General features: G+C 35.8%; 1 protein-coding gene across 4 annotated transcripts in view; it reads right to left on the minus strand.

Moving 5' to 3' along the window:
* The window catches only part of RAD50 (RAD50 double strand break repair protein), a 209,603-nt gene that overhangs the window by 57,526 nt on the left and 131,104 nt on the right, over positions 1–20,973 (minus strand). For 3 of the 4 annotated variants that reach the window (XM_072957363.1, XM_072957365.1, XM_072957364.1), the window contains 2 exons: positions 18,592–18,675; positions 3,419–3,570 (listed from right to left, as the gene is read on the minus strand). In XM_072957363.1, the coding sequence (XP_072813464.1) occupies positions 3,419–3,570; positions 18,592–18,675 (236 nt within the window). Of the gene's footprint in view, positions 1–3,418; positions 3,571–18,591; positions 18,676–20,450; positions 20,895–20,973 lie in introns of those variants that run through there. The other variant, XM_006212829.4, reaches the window with a different exon arrangement.

Genomic DNA, 20,973 nt, shown 5'->3' on the forward strand with positions numbered 1-20,973 from the left:
ATATTCATGATTTCCAACATAGTCACTGTGTCCCTGTGTAATCCTGCTCTTTCTCTACCACTAACCCTACCCTCAGCCAACCACTGATATTTCTGTCACTATAGATTAATATGTATTTTCTAGAATTTTATATAAATGGAATTAGTATGCACTCTATTTTGTCTGGCTTCTTTCTTTGAGATTTATCCATGCTGCTGTATCAACAGAGCATTTTTATTGCTGAGTAGTATTCCACAATATCATTTGACTTTAAATGGAGAATATCCTGGACTTCTGGGTGGGGCCAAGGTAATCACAAGAGTCCTTAAATATGGAACAGGGAGGCAGAAGAGGTCAGAATGATGTGATGTGAGAACTCTGTCTACTGTTGCTGGCTTTCAAGACGCAGGAAAAAGACCATGATCCAAGGGATACAGGCAGCCTCGAGAAGATGGAAAGGGCAAGGAAACAGATTTTCTCCCAGAGCCTCCAAGAAGGATCAAAGCCCTGCCAACATCTTGATTTTAAGCCAATGAGACCCAATTTGGACTTCTAAACTACAGAACTGTAAGATAATAAATTTGTATTGTTTTAAGCCACTAAGTTTGTGATATGTTATAGCAACCATACCAATACATGAAAACTTATGACATATTCAGCATTTTATATGCATTAGATGAATCCTTATAACATCCTACTAAACTATGTACAGTGATAATGAACTATTGTTTTACAAATTTTAAAAAAAGGGCTTTCTATGAGGTCTATTTTGTATAGCAATAGCATTATCCTAATTAATACAGAGGTTATCTGTGACCTTAGTTGGAGATGTTTCAGTAGAAAAATATGGACAAAGTAGGAGTCAGAAGGAAGTGAACAAATAGAGACAGAGAGTATCAACAACTCTTTTAAGAGGACGGGCTAAAAAGGGGAAGATGGAGACAGACAGTAACAGGAATAAAATGAAATCTGCGGCTGTGGGAGAGACCTGAGTGTGTTCAAAAGCCAGTAAAAGAACCTGTTTGAGAATCCAGTAGCTAGTATAGTGCCTCTAGTACACAACAGATACAGAACAGTATTGGTTACATAAATTATTTAATTAGTTTGACAACTAAATACGTAAGTGAAAGGGAGGGGTAAGGTGTAAGGAAAGCAATTTACTCAACAGAGATAAAGCCTTGAATCCAGGGCAGCCTAATTTCAATATTCGTACCCATTACAAGATGCTAATTGCCTCTAACAGAATGACAACAGTTGAAAGGAACAAACTATTACTTTTTCCTGTCTGCTTTTCATCTCATGCATCCCTATAGACATGATACTAGCATTTTTCATTCATTCAATCTATCTTTGAGTGAGTATGCACCTTTAATTAAGCAACTATACAAAAATTACTCAAAGGAATCCAACAATATCACTACATCTTTAATGGGATCATTCTGCTTAACTGATAAAGAGTATCAAATAAAAAGTTAAATGTTGATAGTGGATGAGGTTGTGCAGGCGTAGAGGCATGGCAGAACTTTGCTTTCTGCTCAGTTTTGCTGAGAAACTAAAACTGCTCTAAAAATAAAGTCTGTTAAAAAATTAATAAGCTCTCCTTCAGACTGGGATTTCAAAATTTGTAGATACTGACAGTTATATGCAGAATAGATAAACAAGATTACACTGTATAGCACAGGGAAATATATACAAGATCTTGTGGTAGCTCACAGTGAAAAAAAATGTGACAATGAATATATGTATGTTCATCTATAACTGAAAAATTGTGCTTTACACTGGAATTTGACATAACATTGTAAAATGACTATAACTCAATAAAAAAAGATAAAAAAAAAAGCTCTCCTTCAGTTATCAAAATAGTATGGTACTGGCACAAAAAACATACACATAAATCAATGGAACTGGACAGAAAATCCAGAAATAAACCCACATACCTAAGGTCAATTAATCTTTGACAAAGGAGGCAAGAATATACAATGGAGAAAAAGTCTCTTCAGAAAGTGTTGTTGGGAAAGCTGGACAGCCACAGGTAAATCAATGAAGTGAGAGCAATCCCTCACACCATATACAAAATAAACTCAAAATGGCTTAAAGACTTAAATATAAGAAATGACACTATATAACTTCTAGAAAAGGACATAGGCAAAACATTCTCTGACATAAATCATACCAATGTTTTCTTAGGCCAGTCTCTGAAGGCAATAGAAATAAAAGCAAAAATAAACAAATGGGGCCTAATCAAACAAGCTTTTACAGAGCAAATGAAACCTTATAAAAAAAAAGAAAAGACAACCTACAGACTCAGAGAAAATATTTACATATGATGCAACTGACAAGGGCTTATTTTCCAAAATATACAAATAGCTAGTACAACTTAGTAACAAAAAAACCAACAACCCCATCAAAAAACGGGCAGAAGACTAAATCGACATTTGTCAAAAAAAGACGTACAGATGGCTAATAGGCACGTGAAAAGATGCTCAATATCACTAATCATAAGAGAAGTGTAAATCAAAATTACAATGAGGTTATCACCTCATACCAGTCAGAATAGCCCTAATTAAAAACTCTACAAATAAATGCTAGAGAGGGTGTGGAGAAAAATGAACCCTCCTACACTGTTGGTGGGAATGCAAAATCCCTAAGGAGAACAGTATAGAGGTGCCTTAAAAAACTAAAAATAGACTTACCATGTGATCCAGCAATCCCACTCCCTGGACATATATCCAGGGAAAACTATAATCTGAAAAGACATGGAAACAACCTAGATGTCCATCGACAGATCAGTGGCTCAACGTGTGGTTGGTGTGTGTGTGTGTGTGTGTGCGTGCAACGTGTGGTTGGTGTGTGTGTGTGTGTGTGTAATATTACTCAGCCATAAAAAAGAATGAAATAATGCCAGTTGCAGCAACATGGATGGACCTAGAGATTATCATACTAAGTGAAGTAAGTCACACAGAGAAAAACAAGTAGCACATAATATCACTTATATGTGGAATCTAAAAATAGATACAAATTTTATTTGCAAACCAGAAATAGATTCACAGACATAGAAAACAAACTTGGGTTACCAGAGGGGAAAAGGAGGGAGGGATAAATTAGGAGTTTGGGATTAAAAGATCCACATTACTATACATAAAATAGATAAATAACAAGGACCCACTGTATATAGCACAGGGAACTATATTCAATTTCTTGTAATAAGCTATAATGGAAAAGAATTTGAAAATATATGTATATATGTACATGTATATATTATATATTATATATACATACCTATATACTGAATAATATATATACATGTGTATACTGAATATATGAATACATATATATATACTGAATTAAAAAATTGGTAAGCTCTCATAAAATAGTAAGGATAAATACAGTCTTATAGACCTAAAAGATAAAAAATGAACAGATATTCAAATTTACTTACTTTGTTCTAGTAATGACTCCTTCTAGGGTTTTAAATTCTGTCTTTTTGCTTTTCTGAGTACACACCATAGATCTCTGCACAGCTACAAGTTCTCCATTCACATCACGAAACTGCAGACGAATCTGAGCTCTAACATCCGTTTCTTGAGCTACCTTTGAAGGTTAAGAGAAAAATTCTATCTTAATAAGTATCAGAATATTAATTCTGAAAGAAAAGATATAAGCAATCATATCTATCAAAAATGAGGAAAAGAGAAAAACTTATCCAAAATCAAAATGAATGACATTTTTTACAAGATATTCAAAATATAGGAGGAAAGGAATATTGCTTCATTTACTAGAACTTTGTTATATTATCTACCTTCATTATTCAGCATCATTAGGAGATCAGGTATATAGATTTTTTCAAATAAATAAATTTTATCTTTTTAAATACCAAAAGTGTTTTTCAAAATATTTTAAAATAATCACAAGTTTAAAGAATAACAGAAATATAGTGTGTGTGTGTATGTGTGTGTGTGTGTGTGTGTATATCTCATGACTTTTTCACCCAAACTACTTGAGAGTTAAGTTGCTGACATTGATGTTCCAACACCAGCATTTCCTACAAAACAAGGACATTTTCAACCATAAAAACCTGGAAAATGAGAGTGAGATATATTACTACCATGTGGTCCTGAGATCCCATTCAATTTTGCCAATTATTCCAATATGTTCTTTATGGCAAAAGGATCCAGTTTAAAATTACTCATTGTCGTTATGTCTCTTTAGTTTTGTTTTTTTTTTTTTCATTCTGGAATTGTTTCTCAGATTTTCCCTGACTTTCATGACTGGTAACTCAAAAAAATGCAGAACATTATTTTAGAGTATCTCCCAAAATTTCGGTCTATCTAACAGTTCTTCATGACTAAAATCAGATTATGCATCTTTGGCAGGAATATTAACAGAAGTGATGATGTGTTCCTTACACTACATCTTATTAGATGATTCAGTTTACCTCGTTACTGAGGATGTTACTTTCAATTTCTTGGTAAAGGTGTTACCTGTCAGGCTTCTCCACCTTAAAGTTATTTTCTCTACTTTGCTATTAATAAATACTTGGGAACGAGAGAGACATTGAGACCATGTAAATGTCTCACACCTCACCAAGCTTTTCCTCGACTAGTTTTAGCATCTCTATTAAAGTTTCTTACATGAAAGAATTATTACTATGATAGCTATCAACTCTTTTCAGGTACTGGACAACAGATGGCGCAGGACTGTGATCTTTGAGAAAAGAGAAATAATATGAGGTGATTGCACTAGTTCTAGCTACCTAGGGACATTCTGAAAACTTCAACTCGTGGAATTAGAACCCAACAGAGAATAGCAATCACTTGGCAGATGAAACAAAGAAAGAAGTTTGGTTATGCTGAGGTGGTTGTAAATTGTAAACTGATTCAGGGTACAGGGGTGGGGTTGCTGTGCAGAGATGGGGCACCAGAAATCTGCATAAGGAACTCTTGAGTCTTTGGACAAATTCCAAGCTACATGAGTTCCAGGAAGCGATTCAGTGAGGAATAGCGGAGAACAACTACTGGGGTAAAGGAGTGGGATTGTGAGCTGAATGGAGGATCTAGAGGTTACACAGTACTTGGAGACATGAGTCCTGATATGCCAGAGTAGAAAGAGCTTATGGAAATTCCCAGTATTCTGCTGAGGTCTCAGAAAGACCATCCAAACAAATCATGCAACAAGCTTTGACAGAATTAAGCTAAATGTCCAATAAATTAACTGCCTTCTAGAACAAAACCCAACACATTTTAAAGGAAGTCAACATAATCCAAACTCTCACTGTAGTGTCTTCAACGTCTAGGATATAATAAAAAATTAGTGGCTATACGAAGAAGCAATTGTAGTCCGTAACTGGGAGGGAAAAAAATAAATAGAAACACATCCAGAATGACAAATTTTGGAATTAGCAGACAAGGATATTAAAAGCTATGACAATAGACTCATAGACATAGAATACAAACTTATGGTTGCCAAGGGGGCGGAGGGTGGGAAGGGACAGGTGGGATTTCAAAATTGTAGAACAGATAAACAAGATTATACTGTATAGCACAGGGAAATATACACAAGATCTTATGGTAGCTCACAGAGAAAATGTGACAATGAATATATAGTTTATGTATAACTGAAAAATTGTGCTCTATACTGGAATTTGACACAACACTGTAAAAATGATTATAAATCAATTAAAAATGTTATAAAAAAAAAAAGCTATGACACGTAAGTTCAAGAATTTAAAGGAAAAGATGGCCATAATGTGTGAAATGATCTCAACAGACAAATAAAATTATAAAAAAGACCCAAGAAGCTGAATACATTAAAGCTGCATAAACACAATTATGCTAAATATTATACTCCATATGCTGAAAATTATTAAAAACAGAAAACTCAATGGTTGAGATAAGAGCTGAGCTAAAGGCAGTAAAAAGCATACTAGATAATACAGAGGGACGAGTAAGTGAATTAGAAGACAGGATAACAGAAATCACCCAATCAGAACAACAGACAGAAAAGCAAGTGAAAACTAATAAAAGCAATATAAGGGACCTATGGGATAATATAAAGTGTGCCAATCTACGATTGGGGTCCCAGAAGGAGAAGAAAGAGAAAAGGGGATTGAAAAGGTATTTGAAGAAATGATGACTGAAAAGAAGGAATCAGATATCCAAGTACAGGAAGCACAGAGGGTCCCCACCAAGAAGAACCCAAATAGACTTCACCAAGACATATTATAATTAAGATGTTCAGTTAAAGATAAAGAAGTGATTTTTTAAAATTTAACTTCACTTAAAATTTTACTTCAAATTAAAATTTAAAACTCTAAAAGAGGTACAGTAATACATGGGAAAAGCATATATATGTTAAATATTTTACCCAAATATAAATCTTTACAGTAACTGTAAGTTTTGAAACAAAACAGAGAAGGTACAATAAAGGGTGATCTTAAAAGATTTAACTTTTGAAATGAGATTTCTGGGATATAAGAGTGGCTGAAGCAATAAGGATGTTCTTACTGTATATTCAATGATGGAGGAAATGGCTAGATTCAATAGAAGCAGCTTTGGGGATAGTCATTAAGCTGACAGAGAACACCTATCTGTGTCTTGATGACTGAGAGTAGTTGTACACAGAGACTTTTAAAAAGAGAGAGGAGAATCACTTGATAAATAGACATAAAGCAGTTTCACTTGTTTTCTAATATCTGAATGAAAAATACCTATATATAATGTTATCTACCTCAGTGGTTCACTGTACAAAAGCCAAAAATGTGACAGAGACTTAAAAGATAAAACCTGAGTGCCTATTTCTCTTAGATAGGCCAGTATTATCATCATACCAAAACCAGATAAGGAAACTACAGAAAAGCCAATGAAAGACCAATATCCCTGTGAATACAGATGCAAAACATTTCCCCAAATTAACTAGCAACTGAATTCAGTAGCACATAAATATAAAGAAGTGATTTTAAAGGCAGCAAGAGAAAAACAAAGATAATTACAAGGGAATCCCCATAAGGCTTTCAGCTCATTTCTCAACACAAACATTGCAGGTCAGAAGAGAGTGACAAGATATATCCAAAGTCCTGAATGAGAAAAAGCTACAACCTAGAACACTATCCAGACAGACTATCCTTTAGAATAGAAGGAGGGATAAAGAATTTCACAGACAAGCAAAAACTGAAAGAATTCAGCAATACTAAATCTATGACAAAACAAATATTGAAAGGTCTACTCTAAATAGAAAAGAAACAGGATGCCATAGAAATGAGAAAATCATAATTGGAAATGCAATAACTACAATGAGTTACAAAAGAATAAACAGGAAGATGTAAAAAAAAATCAAAATCATAAAAGTGGAAGAGGGGAGCAAGAAATATAGATTTCTCTCTCTCTCTCTCTCTCTCTTTTTTCTTTGTTCTTTCTAGGATGTGTTTGAGCCTACATGACTACCAGTCTAAAGCAAACAGATACAGTAATGGGTTAACACACTTGAAAAACAGGGTAACCACAAATCAAAAGCACACAACAGTCACAAAAACCAAAAAGAAACCAGGATAATACAAAAGAAAATTATCAAACCACAAAAAGAAAAACAAAAAGGAAAAGAAAGGAACAAAGAAGAAATACCAAATCAACTGGAAAACAAAGTACAAAATGGCAATAAACACACATCTATCAATAACTACCATAAATGTCAATGGACTAAATGTTCCAATCAAAAGACATATAAAACAAGAACCTACAATATGCTGCATAAAAGAGATCCACTTTAGGGGGAAGGAGACACGTAGACTGAAAGTGAGAGGACCGAAAAAGATATTTCAGGCAAATGGAAACAAGAAAGCAAGAGTAGCAATACTGATTTCAGACAAAATAGAGTTTAAAACAAAGGCCATAAAGAAGGACACTATATAATGAACAAAGGAGCAATACACGATGAGGATATTACACTTGTTAACATTTATGCACCCAACATAGGAACACCTAAATACATAAAGCAAATACTAACAGACATAAAGGGAGAATTTAATGGGAACACAATCATAGTAGGAGACTTTAACACCCCATTAACATCAATAAGGTAACAGAGATACTAAACGACACAATAGAAGAGTTGGACTTGGTTGATATTTTTATGACATTGCACCCCCCCAAAACTGAATATATATTATTTTCAAGTGCTCATGGAACATTCTCTAGGATAGATGATATACTTAGACACAAAAGAGGCCTCCATAAATTTAAGAGGATAGAAATTATTTTAAGCATCTTTTCTGACCACAATGTCATGAAACTAGAAATCAACCACAGAAAAACAAATGAGAAAAAAACTGAAAGCATGAGATTAAACAACATGCTACTGAAAAAGCAATGGGTCAGTAATGAAACCAAAGAAGAAATTAAAAAATACTTTGAGACAAATGACAATGAAAACACAATCACACAAAATCTATGGGATGCAGCAAAAGCAGTCCTAAGAGGGAAGTTCACAGCGATACAGACCTTCCTCAAAAAATAAGAAGAATCTCAAGTAAACAACCTAACCTACCACCTAAAAGAATTAGAAAAAGAAGAGCAAACAAAACCTAAAGTCAGCAGAAGGAAGGAAATAATAAAGATCAGGGAGAAAATAAATAAAACAGAGATTAAAAAATAGGAAAAAATCAATCAAACAAAGAGCTGGTTATTTTTGAAAGAATAAACAAAATGGACAAACCTCAGGCCAGGCTCTCCAGGAAGAAAAGAGAGAGGACACAAATAAACAAAGTAAGAAATGAAAATGGAGAAATTATAACCAATACCACAGATACACAGTATCATAAGAGAATACTATGAACAACCATCTGGCAATAAATTGGACAACTTAGAAAAAATGGATACGTTTCTAGAAACATACAGCACACTAAAACTGAATCAAGAAGAAATAGATCATTTGAACAGACCAATCACTAAGAGGAAAATAGAATCAGCAATAAAAAACATCCCTGCAAATGAAAGTCCAGGACCAGATGGCTTCACTGGGGAAATCTACCAACACACAGAGAAGAGCTCATACCGATCCTTCTCATGCTCTTCCAAAAGACTGAAGAGGAGAGAATACTCCCAGACTCATTCCACGAAGCCACCATAATCTTGATACCAATACCAGACAAAGACACTACCAAAAAAGAAAACTACAGGCCAATATCATTGATGAATATAGATGCAAAAATTCTCAACAAAATATTAGCAAACAGGATCCAACAACACATAAAAAAGATGATACACCATGATCAAATTGGATTCATCCCAGGGACACTAGGGTGGTTCAACATATGCAGTCAATCAATGTGATACACCACATCAACAAAAGAAAGCACAAAAATCACATGATCATCTCAACAGATGCAGAAAAAGCATTTCATAAAATGCAACTCCCATTTATGACAAAAACTCTCAAAGTGGATACAGAGGGAACATATCTGAACATAATAAAAAAGCTATTTATGACAAGCCCACAGCCAGCATAATATTCAACTGTGAAAAACTGAAAGCCTTCCCACTAAAATCTGGAACAAGACAAGGATGCCCACTCTCACCACTTCTATTCAACATCATCTTGGAAGTCCTAGCCACAGCAATCAGGCAAGAAAAAGAAATAAAAGGGATTCAAATTGGAAGAGAAGAGGTAAAATTGTCACTGTAACATACTATATATAGAAAACCCTAAAGGCTCCACACAAAAACTCCTAGAGCCGATAAAAGAATTTGGCAAGGTAGCAGGATACAAGATTAACATACAGAAATCAGTTGCATTTCTTTACACTAAGAACAAAACAGGAGGAAAAGAAACAAACAATCCCTTTTAAAATCTCATCCAAAATCGCATCCAAAACAATAAAATACTTAGGAATAAATATGACCAAGGGGGTGAAAGACTTATACATGGAGAACCATAAAATATTCATTAAGGAAATTAAAGATGACTTAAAGAAATGGAAAGATATCCCATGCTCTTGGATTGGAAGAATCAATACTGTTAAAATGGCCATAATGCCCAAAGCAATCTACAGATTTAATGAGATCCCTATCAAATTACCCAGGATATTTTTCACAGAACTAGAACAAATAACACTAAAATTTACATGAAATCACAAAAGATCCAGAACTGCCAAAGCAATACTGAAGAAAAAGAATGAAGCTGGAGGAATAACCTGCCTAGAATTCAGACAATACTACAGAGCTACAGTAATCAAAACAGCATGGCACTGGCATAAAAACAGACATATGGATCAATGGAACAGAACAGAGAGCCCAGAAATAAACCCAGACACCTATGGTCAATTAATCTTTGACAAAGGAGGCAAAAATGGAGAAAAGACAGTCTCTTTAGCAAGTGGTGTTGGGAAAACTGGACCGCAGCATGTAAATCAGTGAAGTTAGAACACTCCCTCACACCATATATAAAAATAAACCCAAAATGGCTTGAAAACTTAAATATAAGGCAAGACACTATAAACCTCCTAGAAGAAAACATAGGCAAAACATTTTCCGACATAAATCTTAGCAATGTTCTCCCTAGGACAGTCTATCCAGGCAATAGAAATAAAAGCAAAAATTAACAAATGGGACCTAATTAAACTTATAAGCTTTTGCACAGCAAAGGAGACCATAAGCAAAATAAAATGACAACCTACAGAATGGGGGAAAATATTTACAAATGATACAACTGACAAAAGTTTAATTTCCAGAATATATAAACAGCTCATACAACTTAACAACAAAAAAACAAACAACCCAATCCAAAAATGGGCACAAGATCTAAACAAACAATTCTCCAATGAAGACATACAAATGGCCAATAGTCACATGAAAAAATGCTCAATATTGCTAATTCTCACAGAAATGCAAATCAGAACTACAATGAGGTATCATCTCACATTAGTCAGAATGGCCAACATCAAAAAGCCCATGAGCAATACATGCTGGAGAGGGTGTGGAGAAAAGGGAACCCTCCTACAGTGTTCGTAGGAATGTAGTTTGGTGCAGCCATATGCAAAACAACATGGAGATTCCTCAAAAAATTAAAAATAGACCTACCATATGATCCAGTAATCCCAATCCTGGGTATATATCTGGAGGGAACCTTTATTCAAAAAGATATATGCACCCCAATGTTCATAGCAGCACTATTTACAATAGTCAAGACATGGAAACAACCTAAATGTCTAAATGTCCATCAACAGATAACTGGATAAAGAAGTTGTGGAATATTTCTACAATGGAATAATACTCAGCCATAAAAAAAGAATAAAATAATGCCATTTGCAGCAGCATGGATGGACCTCAAGATCTGATGTAAGTAAAGTAAGCCAGAAACAAAAAGAAAAATATCATATGATATTACTCATGTGGAATCTGAAAAAAGAAAAAAGGACACTAATGAGCTCATCTACAAAACAGACTAACAGACATAGTAAACAATCTATGGTTACCCAGGGAGAGTGGGAGGGATTAAATTTGGGAATTTGAGATTTGCAAATGTTAGCCACCATATACAAAAAAAGATTTTAAGAAATTATTTCTGTATAGTACAGGGAGCCATTTTCAATATCTTGTAATAACCATTTATAAAAAAGAATATGAAAATAAATATATGTATGTATATGCATGACTGGAACATCTGTGGTATACATTAGAAATTGACATGTTGTAACTGACTATACTTCAATTAAAAAATAAGTATCTTTTGCTGGCCTTTTAATGACTTTTGGGCAAAATTTTAACTTACAATAATTCATCAGTTTAATAAATATTTATTTAGCATTTTAGAGTTTTCACATGTTGTTTGGCTCAGAAATGACACTTTTTTCCTTCGAAGCATGGAAGACAGGCAGGTTAAAAGAGTAGAGAAATGTATGTTAAACATCATCATAAGAGAAGTATAGGGTGTTTAGGGAGCACAAAATAGAAGCATCTAACCTGTCAAGGAAAGTTCTGGGAAGGTTTTCTAAAGGAAATGAATGTTTAAACTGAGACCTGGCAGAGTTAAGCAGAACTTAGCAGCTGAAATGATCTGAGTCACTCAATGGCTAAAGTAATTTCAGAAACTTTGGTGCAGAAACTAGGGGAAAGAGAATTAAAATAGAAAATGGTTCCAGTAATTAAAATCTTTCTGAAACTTGTTAAGGGTTTTTCACTTAAAGTAATGGAAAGCTACTGAAGGGTTTAATCCAGGGGAAAGGCATGCAGTAGATATGCATTTTAGAAGAATCATTTTTACTTTAGAGTAAACAGACTAGACTGAGGCAACACAGGAAGCTGAGAGTAATCCAGGAGAAACTTAGGATACAGACATCTCAGTGAGGAGGTAGCCACAGGATGATATTCAGCTTTGCGAGCTTAGGCACCTGATTCATCATTTCATCCCAAGGAAAACTGCTGCTTAGATCTTAATCCACAGTAGTTAAACAAAGGAGCTATGCATTTATGTGCCAGAAAATAAGTTAATTTGTTTACAATGTGCTGGACTAGTAGGCCATATATAAATATTTGTTCTGGTGGCATCTATCTTTCTGTCAAGTATCAAATTAGTAAATGGAATTCAAAGAAAGGGTATTCTGTACCATTTCAAACACAGTACTATTGTTGATGCTCTTATTGAGGAAGAGTTAATTCAAAAGGAGTAATTTAGATTGAATTAACTTATTAAGGCAGAGAAATGTATATCACACTTTAAAACAATTTCTATCCAAAAGAAAAAAATTAAAAAAATAAAATAAGCCCTCTCTTTCCAAACAATCTAGCTATAAAACCATTACATGGGGCAGAAGGAGGTACATATTCATGCTGGCTGGAGGTGGAGAGACATGGTAGCTCAGCCTAGAGCAGGATAACTGAGTTTGAGTAGGCTGAGAAGGGTATCCACATGGGGAGACAGCTTGAAACGGAGTTTCAAGAGTCCCAGTGTGTCAGTTCAAGGAATATGAAAAGGGCTTCTGTGATAAGGAATGACCAAACTCAGGAGGATAATTTTCACACTGGGGAAAGGCATAATGTGCGGATTCATAGCCTGACAACACTGAGAAGGGAATCTGCATAGTGGGGAAGTCTACTGGGGAAATTCAGATCCCACGTTAGAGAGGGCATGCCTACAACAGGCCACTAGAACAGAGTTATCAGGGACAGAGAAAGGTGAGTAAGGTGTCCATGGGGTGGGAAACGGGAAAGTGGTCTAGCATGGGAAGTCAGAGCCCAAACAGAATGGGAAAACATTCATATGAGAGGGCGAACATGACGGGTTATAGCCCAAGCAGCATGAAGACGACTTGCACATGGCAGTGGAATCAGTCCAGTATGGAGTGCTGAAGTTCAAGTGCAGTGCTAGGAGATTCATTACATTCAGGGGAATTGATCAAATAAGTAAATCTATTAAGAATACAGTCAATTCCCTCTTTCTCACTCCCTTCATTGTATTTATCAGGCAAACCCCTAACCTTGATTAAATCCAACTTTTCACCTTGCTCAGTGCTTGCCATTGAGCAACTGAACAAAACTGAAGAAACACAACCATAATGACTGGTCCCCCTACAAATTTTCACCCACAAACCTCAAGTCACCCCCGACACTGTTACGTACCCCTGTAACACTTCCCTAATCAATTTATTCTCTGAGATGAAAAGTACTTTTTCTAGTCTCAATCAACCCCTTCTTCCACCCTCAGTCAATGATTTCACTTTTTTCCACTGAGAATATAGAAACAATCAAAAGAGAACTGATTCATTTTTCTCACTACTAAATTTACCACATATACTCTGTCTGCCATCCTCTTAAATGGATAAGCAGTGCACATTCCCATTAACTCCTTCAGTTGAGCAATGGATCCTTTCTCTTCTTGCCTACTCAAGGATTTTGCTCTGTAATTTATCCCCTTTTTTTTGCATCAATTTCCCCCCTCTATCCAGGGTCATTCCTGTCTGTCTTTAAATGTTCTAGTATCTTCCACTTTCAAAAACACAACATATGGGAGCAATATAGGATAAAGAAGCAACTGAGGAAATAAGCATCCAAGTAATTTACAGTATCAGCCAGAAGCAAAACAAAACTGATGAGATGCAGACAAAAGGGAAATGAGCTTCCTAGGGTTCAGGTCAACTGAGGAGATGCAAGTTAAGTCAGAGGAGGAATGGGAAGGACTGATGTAGTCAAAAGTTTGAAAGTAGAGAAGAAAGGGGGGAAGTCAGGCAAATGGAGCAACATGGAAATCAAAGTTTCTAAGAAGACAGAAACAACTGAAGATAGGTAAGAAAGATTGTTTAGGAGAACTAAAAAAACTCAGGTGTTCGTTTAAGACAAGGTAAACAGTATTAGGTGCAGGGACAAATTAAAATGGGAAAAAGAAAGACCAGAGTAGCTGAAGATAAAAGAGGGTGAAAGGAACTGAAATGATGAGACAACACAGCATTTGGAGAAAACTGAGGAGATAAGGGCAATTTAGGTGACAGGAATGGCTCCACCCACAGTAGCGGATGTGAATGATTCAGGAGAGGTGATGAACACCAATGTGGATGGGAGCTCAGAACTGGGAAACGAGAGCAGCTGAAAAGCGGGTAACAAGTGAAGAGAGTTAAACTCATCATCTCCCAGAACCATGGGAGAACATGTGCACATAGCTAGAAAAAACAGTCTAGAAAGATGAAAGCATTTGGAAAAGGGGGTGGATGAGAGGTGAGACTGGCAGAGATACTACAGCATCAACCAACATGGAAACACCAGAAAATAAATAAATAAAATGAATAAAACACAATAAAACAATAAAATAGCCAACAAAGCTCTCCTGGATTCTGCAAATCTTTTTACCTACTGTCTTAATCTCTCTTTCCACTTACAGCAAAATTCATGAAACAATTCTGTGTCTCACTTCCTTACCTCCTGTCTTCTAAGATTACTAAAACTGGTTCTGTCTGTCATGATCACCAATGGCCTTCACATAGCCAAATCTGCCTCTTTCTTGAGCTATCCACATATTTGACACAGTCGATGACTCTATCCTTCTTGCAGCACTTTATTCTTTTGTCTTCCAAGAAACCACGCTGTTTTCCTTACTTTTACTGGTTGTTCTTTTAGCATCTTCTGCTGGCTCCACCTCCTCACTCCTATTTCTAAATGCTAATGTGCTCTAGGCTCAGGTCTTGGATCTCTTCTCTATATTCACTTCCTATGTGATCCCATCAGGCTTTAAGGCTAACCATATACACACACATACATATGACTATATGCATCAATGATTCTTAATTTTCTTTCTCTAACTCAAACCTCTCCCCTGGACATACATCTATTTACCTACGAGATATCTCCTTTGGATATCTAACAAACATCCCAAATTTACATGTTTAAACTAGAGACACCCAAATATCCTTTTCCAGAGTCTCCTCATTACGATAAATGGCAACACTATTTTACCTAGTTGCTCAAGTCAAAAAACTTGTAAGAGTTATGCTTGATGCTTCTACATCTCTTATACACTACCACCCAAATCATTAGCTGATCTGTTTGTTTTACTTTCAATATAATCCCAAATCCCCAAAAAATAAAAATAAAAAATAAAATATATCCCAAATCCAAGCATTTCTCACTAATTCTACCATTACCACTTTAATTACACCACCAATATTTCTTACCTGAATTATCACAAATCCTCTTTATTAGTCTTCGTCCTTCTACCCTTGCCACCTACAGATAGTCTCCTCTCAGCAGCTAGACTAATCAATTTAAAACACAGATTATGTTCTTTTCCTACTTGAAATCTTCCAGTAGATTCCAATTTAAATAAGAACCCAAGGTCCTACATAAGCTAGTCCCCCAACTACTCTAATTTAATTTTCTACCAGTCTCTTCCCCATCCTTCCTCTGCTCCTCCTTATGATTCCTTGAACACACCAAGCATGATCCTACCTCAGGGACTTTGCACTGAGAATGTTCTTCTCTCAGATTTTGAATGACTCACTCCCTCTTGAATGAATGAATAAATATTTAGAGATAACTCTGGTTGCTGTGTAAAAAAGAGAGAACTTCAAGAATGAGGCAGGAAAAGAAGTTTGGAGACTACAAGAATAGTTCAAAGGGAAAAAGGTGGTGGTTTGGACCAGGAAAGGAGCAGAGATGGCATGAAGGGACATATTCTGGACATATTTTAGAAAAGCAGGTAAGAAATGCTCATGAATGAGAAACAGGGTGCGATAAAGGAATTACTCAAGGGATGGCACACAGGTTTTGGCATGAGCAAATTTGTAGATGATGATATAATTTATCAAATTGGACAGTACTGAGGTAGTAACAGTCTTGAGAAGGTGAGGGGGTGGGGAAACAGGGAACCAAGAGTTCTGTTTTGAATGTTAAATTTGAGATGCCCATTCAATAGCCAAACAAGCAGCTGGACATATATGTCTAGTAGAGTTTAGGAAAGAAGTTGGGGCTAGATATTTAAATTTGGGAGTCACCAGCATATAACCAATGCCTAAAGCTGTGAGAGTGAATCAGATCACCCAAGAAGAGTCAGGCAAAAGCAGACCCACCAAAGGAGACTAAGGTATGGCCAAAAGGAAGTATGAGATTATGATGTCATGGAAGCCAAGAGAGCAAATTTTTTTTTCGAAAAGAGAAAAAAACCAACTCTTTTAAACCTGTGGAAAAGTTACTGAGAATTAGAAAATAACTGCTTTATCTGACAATGTGGAGATTATTGGTGACCTCACAAGAGCAGTTTTAGTGAGAAAAAAAAAAAGAAGAAAATATGAACAGAGTAGGCTGCAGAGAAAATGGGAAACAATGAAGTGAAGACAATGAGTGCACACAACTCTTGTGAATTCTGCTATAAAATACACTAAAGAGTAGTTGCCAGAGGGTGATTTGGAATAAAGGGAGAGTTTGTCTGTCTGTAGACTAGAGCTATCAGAGGATGTTTATACACCGATGTACATGAGCCTATAAAGAGGGAGAAACTGCTGATGCTAATGCAAGAGGAAGGACAACTGAAAAACAAAATGCTTGACTTGACAGAAGGGATTCATTGGACCCAATCTCCAAGAATACTTGGTTGACCTTTCGATAAAACAATAAAAAATTTACCCTTAATACAGGGAAGAAAACAGTATGGGTACATATGCAGGGTAGTTTGGTAGATTTTATGTTTGGAAAATGAGGACTTTTCACCTGATTCCTCCTATTTTCTCAATAAAGTAAAAAGCAAGACCATCAAGGAGAGTAGATTGTAGGTTTAAAGAAAGAAAACAGTGAAACAGTCACTGTAGAGAGGGCTCAGTAAATACACTAAATGATTCACTATACTAAGAGGAAAATTAATACTTTCATAATTACAGTCATCTTAAGTTATATAAAAGTGGAAATAAAAGACCATCAATAGGGGGTCAATTAAATTAACTATAGAATACAAACTCAATGGAATTACTATTTAGCAATTAAAAATAATGAAATGGAGGAGGATACAGCTCAAGTGCTAAAGCATGTGCTTAGCATATACAAGTCCTGGGTTCAATCCCCAGTACCTCCTCTAAAAACAAACCAACCTAATTAGCTCCCCACCCCACCAAAAAAAAAAAAAGATAAATAAAATTAAAAATGAAACAAAGGTATATACATTTTAACATATCTGCAATATGTCACTAAATACTTGATTTATACAATGGTATAATAAAATTCTATTGATATATGTTAAAATATTTACATGAGTGTATTTATATGCACACACAGATACATTTTTATAAACACAGAAAAAAGCCTGGAAGAAATATACAACAAACTCTTGGAGGGTAAGAGTATTGAGACAGGCACATTTCCCCACTATACATATGAACGAGAAAAACCTATAGGCCAAAATATGTAGAGAAAATTCTATGTCTTACATACAGATTAATAGTTTAAATACCATAATTCAAACAAAGATTCACACACAAAGGCTTTCATCACAGTACATTTTAAAGAAAAACTGAAAGCAATCTAAATGTAAGAAAATTATGCAATTATTAAAAATGTTCATAAAAGTTTACACATTTTAAGTAGGAAATATTTCAGACATATGAAAAAGTATAAAGATTAAGATTAAAAGAAGTACCCATGTGCCAAACACCCGGATTAAGAATTTAATATAGCTTTTTTTCAATTTTTTTAAATTGAAGTTTAGTCAGTTTATAATGTGTCAATTTCTGGTGTACAGCATAATAGTTCAGTCATATATATACATATGTATGTTCATTTCCATATTCTTTTTCATTACAGGTTACTACAAGTTACTGAATACAGTTCCTTGTGCTATACAGTACAAATCTGTTGTTTATGTGTTTGATACAGTTTTTCACTGACATGGGACTCTATGATAATATTAAATGGGAAAAAAACTTCAGAATACATAATTAGACTATGACTTCAGCTATGTAAGACAGTATATGAAGAAGAAAATACATGAAAATATCAACAATGACTGTCAATGGGTGCTATGACTGTGTGTGGGTGACTTTCATATCTCTTTATATTTTTCCGTTAGCAGGTTTTCTACAATAAACCATCATCACTTTTATAATTGTAAAAACTTTATTTTAAAAATACAGAGTTTTATTAGCACCGTTACCTTGGGATCATGAACAAATGTATTTCCTTTGGTTCCAGGGGGGAAATCTCCAGTACAAATATATTTTAGACATTCAATGATGGTCTAAAGAAATATAAAATTATATTATTTAGTTACCAGAGAACCACAGTTTATCATAAAATGTTAATTCATTGTAAAAATATTATTTACCATACAGACTATAAAGGATATGATCTGATAAAATTCAACATTATAAAACCTGTAATATAAATATGATTAAGGGTTAAAGAATAATTTCTGTAAGTTCACAGAAAACCTACATAATTAAGAAAGAATACTGAAATAAAATAAAAAATTATTACTTGGGAAAAAATTCTCTATTTCCAATTAAAACCCTTTGAATTAATTCAAGTTAATAATAACAGCTAAAGTAAAACATGGTCACCACAGCTGAGAACACTGTATCGTGTAACTGAAATTTACTGAGAGTAGAAACAAAATGTTCTCACCAAAAAAAAAAAAAAAAAAAAAGATAAACATATCAAGTAATGGATTTGTTAATTAACTAGATAGGGGAATCCTTTCCCAATGTATATGTGTATCAAACATCATGATGTATACTTTAAATAGCTTACAATTTATATGTCATTATACTTTAATAAAGTTGGAATTTTTAAAAAATTAAAAACAAAACAAAAAAATAGCTATTATCTACGAAGACCTTACTACGTGCCAGGTATTGTACCAACTACTTTTACATACACTAAGCATTTAATTCCCGCATGAATCCTAGGCTGTAGAATATATTTTTATCTCTGTTTTAAAAATGAGAACACAAAGGCCCAGGGCATTTAGGTCGCTTTTGCCCAGTCTCACAGCTAATAAATGGTGAAGCAAAAAATTTGTATTCAAGCAGCTAGGGCTCATAAACACTAAACATATTAGTCTCTCCTCCAGTAGAACACTTATTATAAAGCTATGTACATAATAAGCATTCAGTAAACAATATTTTTACATAAGCATATAAAAGAAGACAAGATATATGCTTATGTAAAAATAAGACAAGAGTCTGCCATTCAACTCTCAACATTAAACCTTATCTTTCACTTTTCACTTCATTTACTCTTCTCCCCGTTAAAATGATAACGCCTTGCCTTTTCTCAAGCCAACCTTTCAGACGAGATAGCCTCTTGGCTATACTTTCCCTGTAAGTGCATGCCATTCTAGTTCCCAACTCAAATTTCTACGCATTTCCAGGGCTTTAAAAAGTCACAGTACATACGCTGTGCTCCAATTTTTAATTTTGACTAGGAAAGAGCATTCCAACAAGAAAATAGTTTTCCAGTTTTACCAAGCCCCACTGCAATTTCGTTTTAAATTAAGTCATCTATTTCACATTTATTATGCTTAGTTGGGATAAGCAGTCTTAAAGTCATATATTTATATTTTTAACTTTTAAAGAAATCCTGTATTGTAACAACTACCTGGAAGTGAGTACTGATTTGGAAGCAAGGAGTGTTAAAACAAAACAAAACAAAAACAAATCCCCACTGTAGCCAAAAGGCTTCTTGTGGGAGTGAGCTCATTGAGTACATGCGGAGGCAGCTCCCGGCCACTTGGTATTCTCAAGTACACCCTGTCCACCCGATAAGCCTGGACCCAAAAGTCTAGTCTGCTTCTGAGGCTGCTGTGGCCTGACGGTAACACCACGCCCCGCCCCGCCCCGCCCCGGGGCCGGGGAATCACCCAGAGACCCAGGTACTCCCTGGGGCGTTAAGAGCCGAGCCATATGGAGTCCTCTCGTCCTACTCAAGAGTTCTGAACCGCGCAGATATTTCACTCTTCGTTCTTATAAGACGTGGCGACCCGTAAACTGAGGGCGGCAACTCAGGACTTACCGTCTTACCAGCCCCATTGGGTCCAACCAAAATTGTGAGGGGGCTGAAGAAAGTAATAATTTGCTTATCTTTGTCCTCTATTCCAAAACTCCGCACTCCCAGAATGCTCATCTTTTCGATCCAAGACATGTTTGCAAATGTTTCTTTTCTCAATATCAGGGGTCTAGAAACCGGGACCCTCTAAGGTTTAACACTGAAGCCGGAGCAGGGCGAGCTCGGGCCGTAAGGACTCACGAGTCCCGGCGTCGGGAGGCTCCAGCTGAGAGCGAAGGCTCTGGCTGAAGTCCTTTCTCCCACACCGGCTTCCTTCCCGCTCGGGACGGAGAGAGCTGGGGTAGGGGCCTGCCAGGAGCTGCGCGCAGGAGACACAGGACACAGGCCCAAGGAGCCCGCGACCGTGCGCACTCACAGACTTCCGCCTCGGCTGCCCCGCGGGCTACGTGGGGGTCCCTGCGGCCGGCGCGCGTTTACGCCGCAGGCCCGGGGCATGCTGGGAAGTCGGAGGCCTCTGGTGCGCGCGCAG

This window comes from Vicugna pacos, chromosome 3 (assembly GCF_048564905.1).
Source record: "Vicugna pacos chromosome 3, VicPac4, whole genome shotgun sequence".
Lineage (NCBI taxonomy): Eukaryota > Metazoa > Chordata > Mammalia > Artiodactyla > Camelidae > Vicugna > Vicugna pacos.